The 21,336-nt window shown below is 36.1% G+C and overlaps 1 protein-coding gene across 5 annotated transcripts in view; it reads right to left on the reverse strand.

The window, feature by feature from the left end:
• The window catches only part of LOC129938591 (protein groucho), a 307,911-nt gene that overhangs the window by 91,804 nt on the left and 194,771 nt on the right, over window positions 1-21,336 (reverse strand). The window contains exons 1-2 of one of the 5 annotated variants that reach the window (XM_056046247.1): window positions 10,016-10,188; window positions 6,605-6,906 (exon numbers count right to left, since the gene is read on the reverse strand). The exons of the other annotated variants lie outside the window; for them this stretch is intronic. Coding sequence (XP_055902222.1) covers window positions 6,605-6,619 — 15 coding nt within the window. The 5' untranslated portion in view covers window positions 6,620-6,906; window positions 10,016-10,188. Of the gene's footprint in view, window positions 1-6,604; window positions 6,907-10,015; window positions 10,189-21,336 lie in introns of those variants that run through there. 5 annotated transcript variants of the gene reach the window in all.

Below are 21,336 nucleotides of genomic sequence, written 5' to 3' on the forward strand. Positions count from 1 at the left end.
ACCAGTTATTTCTCTCAGATGAAGTAGTGATTCATGAAGCAAATGTGGATTTTCAAATGGCCAATAACGCTTTAGCTTGTTGACGAATCCATTGCGCTTCGTAATTGAAGATGATTTAGGGATGAAATTCATCAACTTGGCGATTTTTTTTCAGAGCTCCATTGGAAAATGTACCTCTCTTCAAATGGCCCATCGGCTTCAAGTCTGGAGTCAGCTTGATCTTGTATTGGTGTTAACCAAGCTCTTTACCCAAAATACGCCATTTTGTGGTCTGAGCGATGCTCAATTCTTGAAGACACTGCGAAAGTGGCGTTTGCTACGGACGAATTAGTTAACAAAAATTGATATCAGAAGAGCAAATAACAACCAACATTTTTGACCCATGTACCACATTTATTCGAAACAGACTAAAAGAGCTTTGCTTCCATAAACATTGTGAATAGTTTTGAGATTCTGATCAAACTGACTACAGACTATGTAGCTTCAAACCTTGAGCGCTGAAAATAAAGTGAGCATGACAGAATAAAAGTTCTGTTTCGTTAAAATTGCACTTCAAGTTCTTAACAGAAAAAACGTGTGTCTCTGTTTTGGTTTATTATTGATTTATTATATGCAAGAGTGACAAGTTGTCAAAGAGTCATTTTAAATAGCCCGAATAGGGTGTTGCGGTCGGGCCTACGATATTTACGATGTGAAGCGGTGACAGGTCCTGAGGTAACATTTTAGATTGCATCTGTTGTGTTTATTTGATTTGTCAAAATCGTCACCATCGAACGCTTGATTCTGGTTAAGCTATCAATGTAGGCTCCTAAGTTTTGAAGTTTCTTGTCATTTTTCAGCACTTTTGAAAACTTTAACATCATTTTGTATAATTAATTGGGAAAAGAAATCCTTAAAACAAACAAACAAGCACACAAGCAAACAAACAAGCACACAAGCAAACAAACAAATCACCAGCAAAACAATAAAACAAACATGGAATATAAAAAGGTAAGTTCCCTAAGACGTTTTTTTTTACATTTTCTCTCTTTTCACATCTTATCTCAAGATGTTGTGCATCTTATGTGAAATTCTTCAAACATATACATTCCGCGTCGTCTGCGTCATAAATTCATTCATTCATTTTCTTTTCAAAAAAAAAAAACATCCATCAGCTTCTCATCTCGTTTTTCATTATTTGTCTTTGTGTTATGTTGGTAGAAGAATATGCCTCCTCTGATCTTAGCCTTAATATGCCGCTTAAGTTGAGTTGAGAAGAAGAGTTGACAAACAACAAGAACATCCCAAGCTCAAGCCCAACACCCCTCCTTCTCAAAAAAAAAAAAAAAAAATGATATAATTTTTCTAAAAGCCTCACCGTATAAAAATATATGTACACAACATAGAAACTATAGGTAGAGGTACGTTAAAAACATGCTAATAACTTGTTGTCAGAACAAAAGACTAAAGTCATTGTACGTCTTCGTCGACATCGTCAACGTCGGTCTTAGGTATTATACACCACCTCCTCGCAGCATCATCATCATCATCATGATCAGTTAAAGGAGCCCAACAAGGACTCTCATCCCTCAGCTATATGTACCTACCAATAGATAGATAGGAACATCATCTAGAAGCACCATGTCGCCTGCTTATCTTGTTTGTTGTGTGTGCACATCATCATGTATCCTACAAAAGCTTCAAGATGATGAACAAGAAGAAGAACAAGAAGTAGAAGTAGAAGAGTGTCTCTTGTTGTTTGTATCCTTCAGAGAATGTGTACCCACTTGGGATGCCATCTTACACCCATCTCCTTCTCCCTACCCTTATAAATTCTCCGACCAATTCGACAGAGAAACCATACCTCAAACCACAAATCGCTGCAACAATAAATCTTGAGGAGCAGAAAAGCATTTCATTATGAAGTGTGATAATGAGGACATGACTGGGTGGGTTTTTCGTTCTTCCTGATGATGATACTATGCTGGTTTAGTGTATAGTGAAGATTCTGTAGTGACGTTGTTTGGTTATGACTGCTCAAATACACAGGGTATCATCTTTTCTATACCACAACTACCACCACCAGCACCACCATATCTATCTATCTATCTATCCCTTAAGCCATCGACTTGGTAAGTCGTCTTCTTCTTCTTTGATTCTTGAAAACTCACTTCTGTATGTTCGGTGGAATAATAAAGAATTCAAGAGAGATGAAGAGGGGGGAAACTCTGTGAAGAGTTCTGGTGGTGCGCTGGATGTTCTACATATAGCTATAAAATCTTAAGGGTAGACCATATCCATCCATCTATAAATATAATATAAATGCTTGGAAAAGTTTTTCCTTGGAACATGCACCTAATATTGAGTGCTGCTGTGTTGCTTATATGCGGGGACTAGGACCAAGACGAGGATCAGGACGAAAACGAGGACGAGAATGAGATTGAGGACGGTTCAGAGCAGGAAGAAGAAAATTTCCTTTATGTTTTCTTCTGGCTGTTTGTTGTCGTTGTTGTTGTTCTTGTTGTGCTTGTTGTTAGTGTAATTCATTTGTATGATGTGTGTGTGTAGTATGGTGTCCTTTTTGTGCGAAAATCGAGTGTTAAACATCGAATCTAAGGCATTTGGAAGAAGGTTAAGAGTTGGGGGGACAAGTTCCCTGCTATACATTTATATGGGGATTTTTAGTATGTTTCTTGTTCGATGGTATGTTAGCTCGTTCGGCATATGGGGTAAGTGATTGTACATGAATCCAAATCAGAAGCGTAATCCTTCGAAGTGCCATAACATTAGTATCATGTTCAAGGCAGCAGAGGTATTTTTTATATAGATAGGTATGTACGTATGTAGAGTATAGATATTAATATACCAGAGGCATGGCAGAAGAAAATAAAAGACATTCTCTGGTGACAACATGTCAAGGGTGTTCTTTTTATTCTTGTCGTTTTTTTTTGTTGGTTGTTTGTTCGACGAACTTTTTAAATATTTTAAGAATGTCACAATCGAGAAATATAAGTTCTACAAAAAAAAAGTTAAGTTTTTTTTCATTATAATCGATAAGGAAATGGAATAATAATCTGAAGAGCAGTTTCATTTTGGAGTTTGCGACTTTCTGAAGGGAAGACTCCGCTTTCCCCTTCTTCCCGAGATGTACTGTTGAGCAATATCAAAAATCAGACAAAAGAAAGAGAATTTCGTGAACATCGAGAATTAAATGTTATCAATTGAAACTAGCTCCAGGGGAAATCAAAAGAGCCCCTTAAGAAGAAACTAGTTCGATGATCAGAGAGGCAGAGTATCAAATAGTTCTTTTTGCAAAGGAAAGCGCTATGGGATTTTTCAAAAGCATAGAGTTAATAAAAAAATAAATAAGCAGGTGACGAAATAGCTTGTAGGGAACAAGGGTCCAGAGATTTTGCAACTCTCAACCATTTCTGTGTGGGAGTAAAGGCAGGGATGGAGAGGACTTACAGCTTATATGCCGAATCTAAACAAATCATGAGAGCAATTACACTTAGACGATTTGTCAATTCCTCCCAAGAGGTAGTTCCCGTGACAAAAATTGAAAGTACTATAGAGAGGGATTGAACCCAAGACCTCTGGCAGTCTTACGAACTATCTTGGAACGGATACTGGAAGAGTCTTGCTCAATCGATTTTTAACTAGGATGATTTGCGAGTGCTTCTTCATTGTTAGTGGATATCATCCTAGAAGGATAGTAATATAATCGAATTGCGAGGAATTAAATCCTAAAAGTATTGGCCATCTTGAATTCTACCTGTTTTCAAATGATCCACATTGACAATTCCGGTAAAAACAAATGTTTGAATCTATTCTCGAATGCATGAAGCTATGACCCGAGCGTCAGGGGCAACTAAGAACGTAGAACCCTTTTCTAGTGCAGACTATGAGGAAATAATTCTAATCTTTTATCAGTCGTTATACCATTGCCATGAAGCCTCTTTAGGACTAGGTTTATGACCAGACCGTAGAATCCATTTCCAACACTTTTCATCATCTGTTTCAGTATCACAAAAAAAAAACTCTTTACAAAAGAAATAAAACAGAAACGTATATCCTCGTTCCTCGTCTGGGATGTGGATGAGACATGGGAACTGGTTGTGTGTGTGCTCGGGCTCTTAGAGAGATGATGGGTTTGCCGTGCGCTTCTGGTTTTTATCGCGAACGTTCTTATTTTTATTTTATGCCATTTTTGTGAAGCTCCAGCAATAGCTATAACTATGTCTGGCTGTTTGTTTTGTGTTGTTTGCTTCCATTTTTATTTTTTTCAATTTTAGTGTATATGAACTTAGAACTGCATTTTTGTTCCTTTATTTTTTTGGTCCTGTTTTTGTAAAGTTTTATTTGTTTTGTGTCTTTGTTGTCGTATTCTTTTATCTGTATATAAACATTTTTTGCACTTTTTAAAAGTTTTATCTCGTCTCTAAGGGGTTTTTATTTTTGTGTTGCATGTTCTTAATTTTTGGTTTGCTTTTTAATTTAAAAAAAAGGAGTTATCAATTTCCGTTAAAAAATAAGAACGAAAAGGAATTGCGTTTGTTGAAACTATCTTTATCCTAAGCCACTTTAAAAATTAAGCTCTTATGTGCGTACTTTTTTCAATTTGGCAATACTTTTTCCGGAGTCAATCATTTTGACAGCTGTCACTTAATTTGATTTGTCATTTTAAAATGAAAAGACTTACTCCTGAAAAACGTTTTTAAATATTGAAAATTTATTGCCAAAATAATGGCCCAGTTGGCACGATGCATGGCACACTACATCCAACGTTTGACATAATTGCCTAGAAAAGTCAGCAATTCGAGCAACTATGGCTCACAGCGGCACATCCTCAGAGACGCCATTCAAAGCTCACTGAATGCACTATTGCTGCTTTGTTACTCAGAGTATCGGAAAATACCCCAATGAGTCCATCCATTTCGGGCGCAACAATTAGATCCGCGCCCATCCACATTGTGGAAGATTCTGGGGAAGGATCTTGATTTTTTCGGCTTATAAAATTCATCTTATGCAAGAATTGAAGCAAAACGACTATCAAGACGGCACGAAACAATTAACTTATTGAAAGCGTTCACGTGATCTGTGTTGTGGGCTCCAATACCGCCCAATTTAACACACTTGACTCTTTTAATGGGCTTTATGAAGTCGTTTGTTTACATAGATAATCAAGAGACGATAAATGTCTTTAAAAGAAATATTTGGCACGTTATTGATGACACACGGCCCCAATTGCTGCACAAATTGGTCAAAAATTGAGACTCTCCGCTGAAATTTTTCGAGCCAGCCGAGACGGTGACTTAAATAACTTTAACTTTATTATAATGCTAAATACCTGACCCATAAAATTTAGTAATATTTGTTTTATTGTGTATTGAAAACCACTCGTATAAAAAATTCTGTGATTTGTTTCGGTGAATTTCCAAATTAATCCTGAAAAGGATAAGGAGGACCAAGGCATAGGACATGCTAAAGCGGCTTTATCAAATTGTGTTTTGAAAAACCAGCTTCTAAAGTTTCTAGATTATTTCAAACCAATGAATGTCAATGATTAGATTAGACCTTAACCAACAGCTAACTCATTCCCAAGCTTTCTGAAAGAAGCTTGCTGATTTTCCCAACCAAATGCTAAGTTGTTTTTTTGGAATAATTGACACCAATAACCAAGTTCGAAAAAGATTATGGAATCTGGTCCTAGGAAACGTTAAGTTACAAGGAGACCAATAATCCTATGGTCGCAGAAGTCCTTAAACAACAGCTAACTTTTTCCTGAGCTGCCTGGAAAATTGCTTATAGATTGTTTGGCGACTGCCTTTGCTCAAATAATGCAGCTCATTCTCCACCAATCCATTATTTACCTTATGGTTTATGGTCTTCTTTAACATAAGACTTTAATCAAATGGCGACGGTAAACAATATTGTTCAAGTACAATTTTTAACACTATTTCCTGAGATAACTTCGTATCTTAAAACTTCAAAATTAGTGTCAATCTAAAACTTTTTTTTCAAATTAAAGGTATAACAGCAATTAAGAGGATCTCAATGTGTTAGTTTGCTTTTATTGCCCTCTAAAAAAAAGAGCACATTCAGGTAGAAATTGTGAAAATTCTTAAAATTTAATTTTACCTGAAGTTATGCACACCTGTCGATTTTGAATGATGTTTTTTTTAAGGCTTTGTAATTGAAGGGTAGTTACTATATTTCATTAATTTTTTCAAATACTTGAGTGTTTCAAATGTATTCAAAATGAAAAAGTCTCTAAGTGGGGCAAAACTTTAAATGTAAACCATTTTTTCATGGGGAAAATAATGAGAAAAATCCATTTAAGTTCTTTAATTTTATTTAATTTAATCACACAACGGCAACTTCTTGTGATTCAAAATTTCACAACATCACTAATTAGTCCTTCTCAACACACAAGAAATATTTTTACAACATGTCAATTATTTTACACTTTGTCTGCATTTATAAATAAATAAATGTTTAAAAAAAATACACCTAAAATATTACCGACGGCTTTTTGGTGAACGATTTATATTTAAAAAAAAAAAAGGAAAACACAAACCTCCGTCGGTATTTAAATAAACTACAAACATTCATAGTATCCTACCTTTTTGACATTCATTTATCCGCTTTTTATTGATATCCCAGAGTGTAATCCAAAATAGTTTTTTTTTGTTTAATTTGTTTTACTGTCGCCAGTAAAATAGTATCCTTTTTATTTTTGTTGGGGTTAGGTACCAAAAAAAAACTCCCTATGAAAGGGTTTTTTTTTTTAAATTTTATTTTTTCAGTGACACTTTTTGTGTAAAATTATATAATATTTTACTTTTATCATTTAAATTATTGTTTTTGTTGTTGTTTGATCCATTTTTATTTATTTATACCTGCTAAAAGGACATAAATAAAACACTGAAAAAAAAAACAAACAAAATTACACTTAAAAACACTTCTTCCTCGTGGATTTATAAACGAACAAAAACAAAATAAATAAATGCCGCTCATTCAAATGTCCTTTCTATATGTACACATATTTTTAAACCCTTTTTATTGGAAGTTGGGAAATAATAACGAAAGGAAGAATACAAACTAAAGAAAAAAATAAAACACAACAAAATGAGAAGGAAGAAAACCCCACGAAAGCTCTTAGGACCAATTACCATTTAATTAAATTTCCACTTCTTCTTCTTCTTGTTTTTTTTTTGTTAATTTTTCCTTCTGACCAAACTTTCTTGGTGTTTTTTTTTTTTGAACGTGAGAAAAAAACCAAGAGTCCTTCCAAGTTATTATTTTCTTTTTTCCTCTCTGTATTTTACTCCTTAGAAGGTACCACCTATACCTAATTTTCAAATGAAAAAGAAAAGCAAAATCAAGAAGAAAAACTTAGCCGGAAAGTCCCAACAGAGTCACAGCACTTATTCAAGTGAATTAAAAAAAAAAAAAACAGAAAAAGTAAAAAACAAGGATACGAAGGGTTTTGCAGAAATTGCAATATGTAAGAAGGTATAGCTACAGAAAAACAGAAAACTGCTGCAAATCATCTTTTTTTCTTTTTTCTTTTGTACAACTGACGGCCACTTTACCATTACCCTTTCTTCTATATTTATTATACCCTACCATACCCAGTGCCTTTTTCACACAACAAAACTTCAAGTGTACCATAACACAGGACAGTGTAGATATAGCTTACTTCCTATAGATAGAAAGATAGATAGAAAGGTATGGTATTTCTCTAACACTTTTCAAGCCATCCTTCACCCCCTCCCCTTCTCTAACCCCTTTTTTCATATCCACCAAAAATTCAACTACTTCAATCATTATCCATTGCAAGTTGCCAAGACACCCAGAAGGCAGAGAAAGTATACTACTCGACAGCATAAAAAGAAAGAACTTGAAAAAAACGCCAAAGGAAGTACCTACATATATATACAAAAACTATATAGGGGCAAAGGGAGAAAAACTTTTTCCCTAAAGCTAGATACAAACTTAAAAAAAAAAAAACATACACCTCTATGACATTATCATTGTTGTAGCTGGGTTTTGTTAACAACGACAATTTTTCCAACCCCCATTGTCGTTTCTGTTTTTTCCTTCTTATAGCTTTTTTTTTACATATTTATGTGGAAAAAGAAAACTTTTCCTGTCATCCCAACCATCACCAGTATTTTTGTGCCCTACCTCTTTACCTCTTCTACCAACACTACCACTCTTCTACTTTTTTTCAACTTCAAGCTAAAGAATTCTTCTGCATTCACAAGCACAACCTCCCAAGCTACCACCATGTCGCCTGGCAAACTCGGTTTCTATGTGAAAACCTTCATTTACAATCTGCTCGATTATCCTCGCAACTCCAAACAGCAAAAAAAAAAAGAAAACACAAAAATAAAAATGAAAAAAAAAACACAGAAAAGAATCCCTGGGGTTGAATAACAGGAGCAGGGGCAGAAGGGAAGGACGACAGGGAAGGCAGAGTGGTTGGAAGGATGGGGGAAGTGGAAAATGCCACCCCTAATCCATCCTTGAAGCATATACACAGCACAACAAGTTGTTTTTCTTTATTTTTTGCGCGCCATTCTTTTTCAACGATTGCCTCCGCCACACCGCTTTTGCCTCCTTTCGTCGTTGTCGTCGTCGTCGTTGCTGCTGCTGCTGTGTCGTCTCTGAATGCATTTTCATTTTTCCAACACCTCTCTTTGAGCCATCCATTTTCATCATCCACCTCAATTCTAACCCCGAATGCCGCTTTTTCTGCTGCTGTACTCCATTTTTGCACCTCAATGGCACACAACATACCTCTTCATACCTAACAACAGTTATATACCTATAGGTAGAGGGTAGAGAGTAGAAAGGGTGGCTTGGCGCTCGATGGCTTTACAGTTGAATTTTCCCTTCATGTTTTTTTTTTTTTTTTTTTAAGAAAATGAAAACAAGCAAATAAAAATGTCCAACAAAGTGGGCGGGGAGAGTGAGAAGAGAGCAAAATAGCAAACAGTCAGGACGAACAGGACTAAACAAAAAAAAATTAGAAAAATTGAAAATAAAAACTTCTTGTTGAGGGAGGAAGGAAGGAGCAGCAGCAGCAACTAGCAACGTAATGGATCGCAGCAACTGGGATTTTTTTTGTTATTTTGCCATCGTCATCGTCGTTCGTCCTGTTTTATGAACGAGCAGTAGAAAAAAAGGAAAGGGGCACCGGGTTTTTCTTTTTCCCATATTTTATTTTTTCCTCGCACTGTATATGTACTTCATGGGCATTCAAAAAGGATTCGTACTCAAGATGTTTTTTTTTTTATTTCTCTTATTTTTATTTTACGTCTTCGTTTGGCATTCGTCCTTATGAACACAAACACTGTTAAGTACGGACATTTAATGATTTTGAAAAAAATAAAATAATAGAAAAATAAAAAGGACTCGAAGAAATTATGTAGAATTGGTTTCCCCTAACTTGAACAAAATTAGTGTAACACACACAAAAAGGACATTTGACTGAGCACATTTATAATATTCAGTAGAATTTATTTGAGCGTTTTGTTTCTCGTTTCACTTCGTTTTATTTCTTATTTTTTGTTGTTGTTGTTGTTTATTTTGTTTTGTCTTCTTCAAGAAGAAGAAGAATAATAGCAATCAACTAATTCCCGGTAGTAGCAATGAATTAGGACGATTATTAATTGATGTATAATCGGTCCTAGAAAACACAACAAGAAAAAATTCACTTAAGACCCGCTCAATACACTTAAACACAATTATGTATGTAAAAATATAATCCACACTTTCGAAGGAAAAACAAAAACTAAGAAAATAAAAGAAACAACAAGGACCAAGGACTATAGACCCGCTTTGTTTTGTTCTTGTTGTTCTTGGAAAGGAATTTCACTTAATTTTAAGAATTAAATTTCTTGTTTTTTTCGTTGTAGTTGTATTTTTGCCGCGCTCCTTTTTCAAGGACTTTTTTTTCAGAATAACAACAAAACAAAATAACACAAAATCACCCAAATTTGCAAATAATACAAAAGATAATTACTTTGAATATCCTTCTTTTTTTTAATTTGTATTGTTCTTGCTATTTGGCAGAACGAACGAATTTTTGATCCTTTTTATTATTTACTATTATATTTGATATCCTGTGAAAGAACACACAATACAATACAAAAAAAATTCACACAGGACGCGTATCGTGAACCGAACAGAATGACGGACAGAATATAAGTAAGTGGCAAGGATTTATCCAGTCAAACACACAAAAAGGACTCATTCTCAATTTGTATGTGGATTTTATACTTAAGAGAGAGAGAGATATAATAATTGAGAGAGAATTCAAATTTAAGAGAAAATTTCATGTATAAAGAGAGAGTAATTCTATAGAAACAAGAGAGAGAGAGATAGAGAGGGATATAGATTGTGCGCAATTTCATTTCTCATTCTCATCTCAATAATTTGATGTTTGGTCCTTTTTACATTTGCAGGATGAAAATAAAAAAAAAAAACATTAAAGTTCTTCTCTGTGTTTAATGTGGTTTATTGGTGTGTGGTGCGATGGTTGGCTTTGTTGGAAGGGTTCCGTTTCTGTTCTGTTACATTAAAAGAAAAGAGAATTTGATCCTATGTAGGTAGGTAAGGTAGGGTGGGTTAGGACGTTAGGTATAGGTAGTTGATTTTTCTCTGGACTACTCTACTCTATATTTTTTTTTGCACATCCTTTTTGATTTTTTTTTTTGGAAAATGTTATATTCTGGGAAATTCGTCGAGGCAAACCTTATTATTCAATTTATTGAAAATGAGAACACCACATTGTAATGTGTAAATAAATTAAATTTATTTTGGTTTGTCAGTTTTTGATATCCTTTTTGGGGGAGAAAGAGAGAGAGAGTAGATGAGGAGGAAGAGGAGCGCAAGGATGGTTCGGGTTCCGTTACGTTGCGTTGTCGTGGTATAAAAGTGATGGTGATGATGGTGTCACACGAGCACGTGATTAATGTGTAGTTAAACGGAAACCGTGGTTGAGTGCCTTTATCCATACACACATACATATCTACATACATCCATACATACATACATACAGATGCTACATATGCTTATATTTGTAAATATGTTTATGTATTTTGTGTGTTTACCTATTTACCAAAAAAAAAAAAAAAAAAAAAAAACGATACAAATTGGGACTTTTCGGTTGAGCAATAACAATAAGGAACCGAGGGTAAGGGTATAAGGACGAGGGGATAAATTACACAAGTGGATGGCAGCGGGTGGCCGGCGCGGCGCGGGGGTTGCAGCTATATGTTTTATAATAGTGGATGGATAAAATATGAAACAGTATCAAGGGAGAGTTAATAATGATCAGGATAAGTAGTGGTTAAATTTAAGTTTAGTAATTTTGAGGGACAGATTGACATGATTGAGAGGTATTTAGCGGGGATTGGGTGTTATAATAGTACACATATGTATGTATGTATGTATTTAGTCTGTACTTAGGTAGGTATATAGGTATTAATGTAAATCATATCAATTATATTGTTTGCATATTAAAATAATTAGATAAGTAGGTAGGTACCTACCCTAACATAGGTGGGTAGTTTTGTGGGTTTCATCAATGTGTGTACCTTTGGATATCCACTTTATTGGTTTAGTTAATTTTAACTTTTGAAAAAGAAAACAAAAAAGTGCCTATGAGTTGAAATTCTTTTAGATACTTTGATGGATAATTTGAGAGTTTCGATAATTTTGGTTTTGGCATCGCTGGTTTTATGTTTTGTAGCAATGTCAAACATCTTTTTAGTGAGGCTATATTAAGGCTCTGGTCTGTAGAGTCGGCTTCAATTGAAGCACTAGAAGCTAAAATCAAAGCGCTAATTCGTGAGAAACTTTCCGAAATGTTTAATGGCCTATTGTGATAAAGGGTGATTTTTTTGAGGTTAGGATTTTCATGCATTAGTATTTGACAGATCACGCGGGATTTTAGACATGGTGTCAAAGAGAAAGATGCTCAGTATGCATTGACATTTCATCATGAATAGAGTTACTAACGAGCAACGCTTGCAAATCATTGAATTTTATTACCAAAATCAGTGTTCGGTTCGAAATGTGTTTCGCGCTTTACGTCCGATTTATGGTCTACATAATCGACCAAGTGAGCAAACAATTAATGCGATTGTGACCAAGTTTCGCACTCAGTTTACTTTATTGGACATTAAACCAACCACACGAATGCGTACAGTGCGTACAGAAGAGAATATTGCGTCTGTTTCTGAGAGTGTTGCTGAAGACCGTGAAATGTCGATTCGTCGCCGTTCGCAGCAATTGGGTTTGTGTTATTCGACCACATGGAAGATTTTACGCAAAGATCTTGGTGTAAAACCGTATAAAATACAGCTCGTCCAAGAACTGAAGCCGAACGATCTGCCACAACGTCGAATTTTCAGTGAATGGGCCCTAGAAAAGTTGGCAGAAAATCCGCTTTTTTATCGACAAATTTTGTTCAGCGATGAGGCTCATTTCTGGTTGAATGGCTACGTAAATAAGCAAAATTGCCGCATTTGGAGTGAAGAGCAACCAGAAGCCGTGCATCCCGAAAAATGCACTGTTTGGTGTGGTTTGTACGCTGGTGGAATCATTGGACCGTATTTTTTCAAAGATGCTGTTGGACGCAACGTTACGGTGAATGGCGATCGCTATCGTTCAATGCTAACAAACTTTTTGTTGCCAAAAATGGAAGAACTGAACTTGGTTAACATGTGGTTTCAACAAGATGGCGCTACATGCCACACAGCTCGCGATTCTATGGCCATTTTGAGGGAAAACTTCGGAGAACAATTCATCTCAAGGAATGGACCGGTAAGTTGGCCACCAAGATCATGCGATTTGACGCCTTTAGACTATTTTTTGTGGGGCTACGTCAAGTCTAAAGTCTACACAAATAAGCCAGCAACTATTCCAGCTTTGGAAGACAACATTTCCGAAAAATTCGGGCTATTCCGGCCGAAATGCTAGAAAAAGTTACCCAAAATTGGACTTTCCGAATGGACCACCTAAGACGCAGCCGCGGTCAACATTTAAATGAAATTATCTTCAAAAAGTAAATGTCATGGACCAATCTAACGTTTCAAATAAAGAATCGATGAGATTTTGCAAATTTTATGCGTTTTTTTTTTAAAGTTTTCAAGCTCTTAAAAAATCACCGTTTATAACATGGATCATGAGGCTTCCCTCTAAGCTCAATGGAACCAGTTTAAGTCCCTTACGAAACGTGAGAGGCTGATTATGCTGGTATGATTTAGATCGTTTAGATCGTTAAAGGTAATTCTTGCGTTTTCGAGCCAGAGCAGGGCATGTGCAGAGAAGATGAAGAAGTGTTTCTCGTCTATACAGCTTCTGCAAAAGTCATTTGAGAATACGCCTAGTCTCGTGGCGTGCTTTCCTATTAGACAGTGTCCGGTTATGACACCTATTATAGAGCTTTTATGCGATCTGCTTAGAGATAGCAAGCACCTTGAACGTTTTAAATCTAGAGTTGGCCAGATGTTTTTTGTGACTTAAAATGAGATGTTGTTCTACCTGGTGTTTTCCTTCTTTATAGCGTCTTGCATTAGCAACATTTTACAAGAAGCGATTGGTATGCCAGTATTTGCCAAACATGGTAGAATGGGCTGCACTGTACCGTTCCAGTCATCTGGAGTGTCTCTATGGCCCGGCACCCAGCAAACGTGAATATTTAACTATCGTGTCATCTCCATTAGAGATGATCGATAGTTATGGACTGTTATAGAGTTTATAGAGACAGAGTCCACAGATTTGATAGTAGCCTGACTATCTGAGAAAATAGGGATATCAGATGTTGATATCACGTTTACTTTAAGCCAGGACAAGACTTCTCTTATCGTCAAAACTTCCGCCTGGAACACGCTACAATGATTGGGAGGCGTAATGGGAGACTTAATTTCAGTCGTTCTGAGTACACACCTCCACCAACTCTTTCTTTTGTTTTTGAACCATCTGTATAAAAATGGAACGACCCATCTTCCAGGAATGTGTTATCCTGGAAATTTCTGTCGAATTGCAGTTGGGAGTGGTGTAGTCTGTGTTCTTTGGAATTGATTCTATTGATTGACCTACGAGTAAGTCCACTGCGACGAAGCTTTGAGGCAAATAGCAGAGAGAGAGGTGTTAGATAGAGAAAGGTGTCCAGTGCCGCAGGTGGGGTCGTGCGAAGCGATCCGCTTATACATAGACAAGCTTAACGTTGGACTTTATTTAATGTATCTCGGTTTATAGCTTTCTCTAAAGCAGACCACCATACTGCCACACCGTACGTTAAAATCGGTCTGATTACCGATGTGTATAGCCAATGCGTGGTTCTGGGTTGTAAGCCCCATTTATTACCAATAGCTTTTTTGCTAGAAAAGAGAGCAAGTTGCTTTTTTGACTCTTTTCTGTACGTTGCGTTTCCCATTTAGTTTCTAATCTAAGACAAGACCCAGGTATTTGGCCTCGTCTGAGAGTTTTAACTGGAATAGGGAGGGTTGACAAATGGAACTTTGTATCTCCTCAAAAATAAGACTAAATCGGTTTTGTGGGGGCTAACACCCAGTCCATACCAATCAGCCCAAAGTATTAGTCTGTCTAAGGCATTTTGCAAGAGTTCTTTTAAGGTGAAAAGATGCTTTCCTGAAACTGCTATAGCAAAGTCGTCCGCAGAGGCTATCACTCTGAAACCCTCCGCATCCAGACTAGTTAGGATTTCATTTTCCACTAGGTTCCAGAGGAAAGGGGCTATACCCTCTCTACTAAGGGATCGTCTGCTAGGAGAGTTGCCCAGTTTTGAGTTAATTATTCTGCTAGTCAGCATTAAATGAAATAACTCCCGAAGCGACCTCTCTACATTTGGAGATGTAAGTGCAGATGTGTCCACGTTGTTAAAGGCACCTTCGATGTCAAAGAAAGCAACCATAGTGAACTCTTTATGATGGAGGGAATATTCGACGGTGGGTATAAGGTGTGTAACGCTGTTTCCACCGATTTACATTTACAGTAGGCATGTTGAGACGAAGACAGAAATCTTGTACTAATACTTGCCCTTAAATGGATATCAATCAATCTTTCCAAGGTCTTAAGAAGGAATGTTGATAGACTTATAGGTAGTAGATCTTTCGGATTGACTTGAGAGAATTTGGCTATAAAAACAGCTTTAAATTCTCTTCATACCGAGGGAACATGGACCAGGTAAAGACAGCTGGTAAAAATTGTCTCAAGGATTCGACCATGCGCCACTATTTTGAGTCTCGTATCCTCATTTAACTCATGTTGAAAACTCTGGAAAAAATGAAACTCGTTCGTCTAAATTCCATCTATGTGGTTGGTCCATCTATTCGTTTGTTACTATATGACATTTGCTCATAGGTTTAAAAGGGAGAAGTTTTCAACATTCTATATTAGAAAAACTGTTAAAACTGAGTTTACACGTGTGAAAGTTACTTATCAGTTTCTATTCGAATATAGGGAGAATAGAATTGTATGTGTGTTGCAAAAATGAATCCCATAAAATATCACAGAAGGTATGACCCTTGCCAAGCTTGTTTGTTTTTCCTGGACTAAGGAGTTTGCTCATTAAACTATGGATAGCTGATCACTCTTTTTCCACTTTTATGATGCTTTGACGTGAATCAACTCATTCTTATTCTTCTATGACGAAAGTGGGCTTAAAGTTCCGATATTGGACAGATCAAGCAAATTTATCAGAAATCATGGAAACACAAAACTTATATGATACACAAAATAACGTGTGTTTTCTTAAACTCGAGGTTTTTCAATCTGGCAATTCTTCTTTCGCAGTTGGTCTTTTTGACAGCTGTCACTTGTTTTATGCTCAGCTAGGTTTGTCATTTCATAACTTAACAAGAACAGAACAGACGAGATGGACATCGATCCAGATTTTCACAAGAAAATATGGTTTAGCGAGTGATCATAATCCCCAAGCCATTGAGGAGACTCACCACGGCCGGCGGCACCGTTACAGCCTCAAAAATTCACTGTTTAGTGAGTTCTTTGGGCATAAACCAGGCCAATGGAGAACGCTGTAGAGCCATGATAATTTACTTTTTTGTGCCTGAATTGAATCGAAAAGCCTTTTCTTTTATTTAATAAAAAACTGGGATATAAGAGCTTTAAATTCAAAGTTTTTCAAAATTTTAGATAGAATCAAATGAAGGCTCATAAAAATCATCTTATAACTAATTAGAAATTACGAAAACTAAGTGAGAAACTAGAACTCATTAAAACTTTATAAAAAGATTTGAATTTGGAAACATTTTCAAAATATGTATTGTTAGCTTTTGAAACCCCCTTTTTGGTTGTTTTAGCATTTTTTTAAAGGAACATATTTTGAAAATCTGATGTTATAATAACATTTACAGGCTAGACTCGAATTCAGGAAAGTTTAATCCTTTAAAAAAGTTCTGTTTTGTTTGCATACCAGAACAAAAAAAAACGTTACTTTAAGCTTTTAAGAATGAAGAGTAGACTTTTGTTTCTCTTATTCACTTCGATATCAACTATTGTCCTCTATTTCCTCTAAAATTCTATCAACTTTATTTCAATTCATAGTAAAAATAATTGTTAATATATTTTCTTTGACTATTTTTTTTACCAATGTTCAAAGGTAATTTTTGTTTTTTTTTTGGAAAAACAAAACCCAAACAAAAACGATGAGAACGCCTCCGACGACTCACTGACGAACTGAGCCTAGTACCTGATATGTTGTGCAGATGGGGCTAAGGGGGTTTTAATATTGAAAGGCAGTTATTCGCAGTATTTTTTTTTTTTTTTTTTTGTTCCTTGCTTTGTAATCTCCTTTTTACCAGGAAACTGATGCAGCCATAGAGATGATAGACAGGTTGCATACAGCAAAGGTAGGTAAGGTAGATCGCATCGATTCTGTGCGCGGAGCGCATAGCGTCAGTTCGTTAGATAAAAGACAGTATTTCAGATTTGTGTGTTGCATGTTTTTTGTTTTGTTTTGATGTTTTTTTTCTGAGTTTTGATTCTAAAAAAAAACACCCTTCTACATTCACTGAATTTTCGCACATCACTCTCTGACATAAAGAATGGCATAAGGGAATGGATTTTTGTTCCTTTTTTTCATTATGAAGTTCTGTTTTGTTTTTAGCTTTTATGTTTTTTTCTCGTTGTTTTCAAAAATATCTCTCGCATAATTCTTTGTTATTTTTTTAACGTTTTCCAGGAATATTGTGATGCTGTATGATTTTTCATATTTTCCATGTTTGGTTTTTTGTTTTTATGCTGTCAAAACTTGTTCGGTTTTTTGTGTTTTTGTTTTGTTTTTATTGCTGATTCTTTTCCGTTTTGCTTACAAATTTGTGAAGTAAAAGTTGTTTGAGAACAATAAAGGAGAATAGTATAGTGGGGTGTTTTTTTTTCAACTGTCCGGAACAATTTAGACGAATTTTTGCAAAGGTAGAGCTTGAGTTGCTTTTTTTTTGTCTTGTTTCTGTAAGGAATTAGGGAAGAGAATAGCCATTTAGGAGTTTTCGGTGAACCCCCTAGAACAGCGACAGGAAACATTTCGGCGGTGTTCCATAGAAACAAAAGTTTTCGCCATTATGAATATTTTTTTTTGTTGCCTAAGAGCGAATATTCGGGATGAATTTTAATTACACAGGGAACAAACATTGCATAAGAGATGTGAAGAAGAAGCGGTCATAGAACAGAACCTTGAGGCATTCCAGTATTTAGGTGTATCTTGTTGATGTTTGAAACACAATTTCACAGTAGTTACAAGATAGATGTGGAAGATTTGAGTATGCTGCAAGAAAGCCGTCAATACTTGAAGAAAGATTTTTTAAGGGTAGAATAGATGACAATACTGATCCTCGTTGTTTTTCGAGGGTTTAATAGTAACTTTTCGGTTCAAAACAAAGTGGGGATGTTTTATTGTACGCTGACGTGTGGAATTGTGTATTTAGGGATCGTGTTTAACTTTTTTTTTGAAGCATTCTTAAAGCCACCAAAAAACTAATTGAGACATTATCTTCAAATTGTATGATAGTGATTAAGTTGTGTATATTCCTTAAAGTGATAACTTAAATAATGTTAAAGTTCCTATAGGAGCAAGAATATAAGCTGACTTCCTACTTGAATGTATTTTTACGACAGTTTGCATATAAAGCCATGTTTTTTTTTTTTATAATAAACACAATCTCAAGGGGATATTACTACCCTTATTATGCAGATGCACAGTGTGAGCACTAGGAAGAGGAGAGAGGGCTTAAAAGGAGATGTCGGTGCACATTGGTTTTGAATTCCTGAATATTGCAATGACTAGGAAAGACAGAGTGTGGTAAGGCATTACACATTCGCGTAGTACGGCTAAAGAACGAATCTCTGTATTTGACAGTACGACCGAAGTTGGGCTCGAAGGTATACTGATGAGCATTCCTAGAAGCGCGAGTATTACGGTTGAACTGTTTAAGGGGAGGAATGCAACTGGCTATTTGACTAGAGCATAAGCCGTTAAAATAACTGTAAAAAAGGGTCAGACAAGAGACCTTACGACGATGTTCAAGCGAAGTAAATGAACTTATGATGATATTATCACCTATCAATTTAAATGCTCTACGTTCAATACTATCCAAGAGGCTTAAGTAAGTTGCAGGAGCACCAGCCCAGAAATGGGAGTTATACTCAAGCTTTGGACGTATGTAAGTGTAGTAGATAACAGCCAGATCAGAAGGGATGAAATATTTCTTGCATCGCCTAAGAAAACCCAAACACCTTGCGGCATTTTTGGCGATATCGCGTATGTGATCATTCCATAAGAGGTGGTTGGTGACACGCATACCGAGAATATCGAGGTGTTCAGTCTCATTGATGCAAGTGCCATCCATGGATAATGGCAATGGGGGTATATCTCGCTTTAACAATACAAGACAGCATTGGGTTTTCGAAGCATTAAATTCCACGCGGTTTTTTAATCCCCATTAAACAATGCTGTTTAGATCGGAATTTAATGAGCTTATCATATTTTGTCGTTGCAGTTCTACATCCGAAGAAGAGGGATGTGAGTCTGAAAACGAATATGAAAAGCTAAGAGTGCTATCTTCAGCGAAACAATGTATTGGATTAGATGTTGCAGACAGAAGATCATTAATAAAAATGAGAAAGAGTGTTGGAGATAAAACAGAGCCCTGGGGCACACCAGCATTTATTTTATGGTTTTCAGACTTGAATCCATCCAATACTACTTGTATTGAACGATCCGAAAGGTAATTACTATCCAATGAAGCAGGGATTCATGAAAACCGAATGCACGCATTTTCGATAAGAGAGCCTGATGCCAAACCCTATTAAATGCTCTTGAAATATCAAGTGCAATAATCTTACTTTCTCCAAAACGATGTAAAGATTTGTTCCACTGTTCGGTGAGATGAACCATGAGATCACCAGTGGACCTATTGCTACGAAAGCCGTATTGCCGGTCATTAAGAAGCTTTCGATCTTCAAGATATTTCTTGAGCTGATAATTAATCAGCGTTTCCATGACCTTGGAAAGAAGGGACGTAAGTGCAATCGGTAGGTAGTTCGAGGGTGAGGAGGATTTGCCTTTTTTGGGAATAGGCTGGACAAATGCCGTTTTCCATCCGCTCGGAATGAGACCTGAGGAGTAAAACAGATGAAAAAGCTTACGCAGTGGTTTTGCCAGCGTTACAGAACACCTCTTCAGAACAATAGCGGGGATACCATCCGGACCAGCGGATTTATGTGTGTTTAGATCTCTTAGGACTCTTGCCACAGTACGAGTGCAAAATCATTAAGTACAGGCGGAGTCATAACACTCACTGGCAGCGTAGAATTGGCGGCGAACTGCCTAACAAAGAGATTAGCTTTAGCTAAGCTTAACAACGAGCGTAGGAACCGAAGAAGAGGAAGAATTCCTCATGTTTTTTACAAATGACCAACATTTTTTACTGCCTTTGGGACATTGCAGTATTTATTGCCGTAAATTTTGGTCATGTAAAAATTTGGTCCGTCGAATATGGGCGTTGCAGGCCTTCCTGGCTTGTTTGAACTTTTCCGGCTTTCCTCAGTTCGGTTGGCTTTATAGCAACGGAAACTAACTTCTTTGGCCCTAATAACTTCTTTACAGCTCGCATCAAACCAAGGCGCAAATAAGATGTGCCCATAGGATTATTTTGACATTCGTAAGATTTGTAACACGCATGAAGATGACACAATTGAACACTGCCTCTTAAGATGCCTAATCTTTAATTTCCGGAAAAAATTAAACTTTTTATTTCCTACAATAAAATCCGTTAAAAAAACAGTGAAAAGTGATGAGACTAATTTCAATTTATCTTAGACTACAACATAACTGAGCTTGTGTTATCAAATCTGCTTAGTTTTGTTAAGTATCATTCAATTTCGAATATTAGGCACCCAGTTGGAGACTTTTGAAAAATTATGTACAAAGCTCTTCTAGTACTTAATTTCCAATTAGGAACTTGACAACATTGAATTTTATTTTTGTCATGGTAAAGTACAAGAACGAGTAATTTCTGCAAATTATAAGGATTATTAACCGAAATTCAGCTGCGGCTCCAATTTTCGGTCTCGCCCTAGGAGACATGTAATACAAAGTTTAGTGCTTTGAGTGTGCACACTCATTGTGTTATGTTGTCGTATCGCTTAGACAACAGCTTGGTCGAAGTGTCGAAAATATCGCCACCATTTAGAAGTCTGTAAAACAACAATTCCTATCAATCAATTTCATGGCTGCATTCTTAAGAATTGGGCATGGCTCTGACCACATAGCGTATTTTGCGTAAGGATCTTGATTTACACATAAATAAAATAAAGCTAACTCAAGAATTAAAGCCAATGGACCATTTGAAGTAACGTCCGTTCTCCGATTGAGCTTTGGAGAAGATGCGCCAAGATGATGAATTTCATCGCAAGATCCTTTTTAGTGACGAAGCTCATGTAAGGCACAAAGGGTTTGTCAACAAACGAAATATGCGTTATTTGTTTGCTTCATACATTTTTTGATTGTACTTCAAGCCGATGATAAAGTTTTTGAAATATCGCAAACAAAATTGTCAAGTCCTTATTGGAAAACCCTTAATTACAAAAGTTTTTAGACGTCGGAAACGAATTAAGGGTGTTATTGTCATGAATTATTTTGAGCGTATTCTTACCTTAGCTTCGCTTAATATTTCCGGGTACTTCGAAATGGGTACTTATGTCCCCTGTATTGTTTTTACTTTGATAACTGTTAGGCTTTAACTAGTTGGAGATTCGGATTTAGATAGAATAATTTCAAGGCTTAAGAAAGATCTA

The sequence above is a fragment of the Eupeodes corollae genome, chromosome 1 (assembly GCF_945859685.1).
Source record: "Eupeodes corollae chromosome 1, idEupCoro1.1, whole genome shotgun sequence".
Taxonomy (NCBI): Eukaryota; Metazoa; Arthropoda; class Insecta; order Diptera; family Syrphidae; genus Eupeodes; species Eupeodes corollae.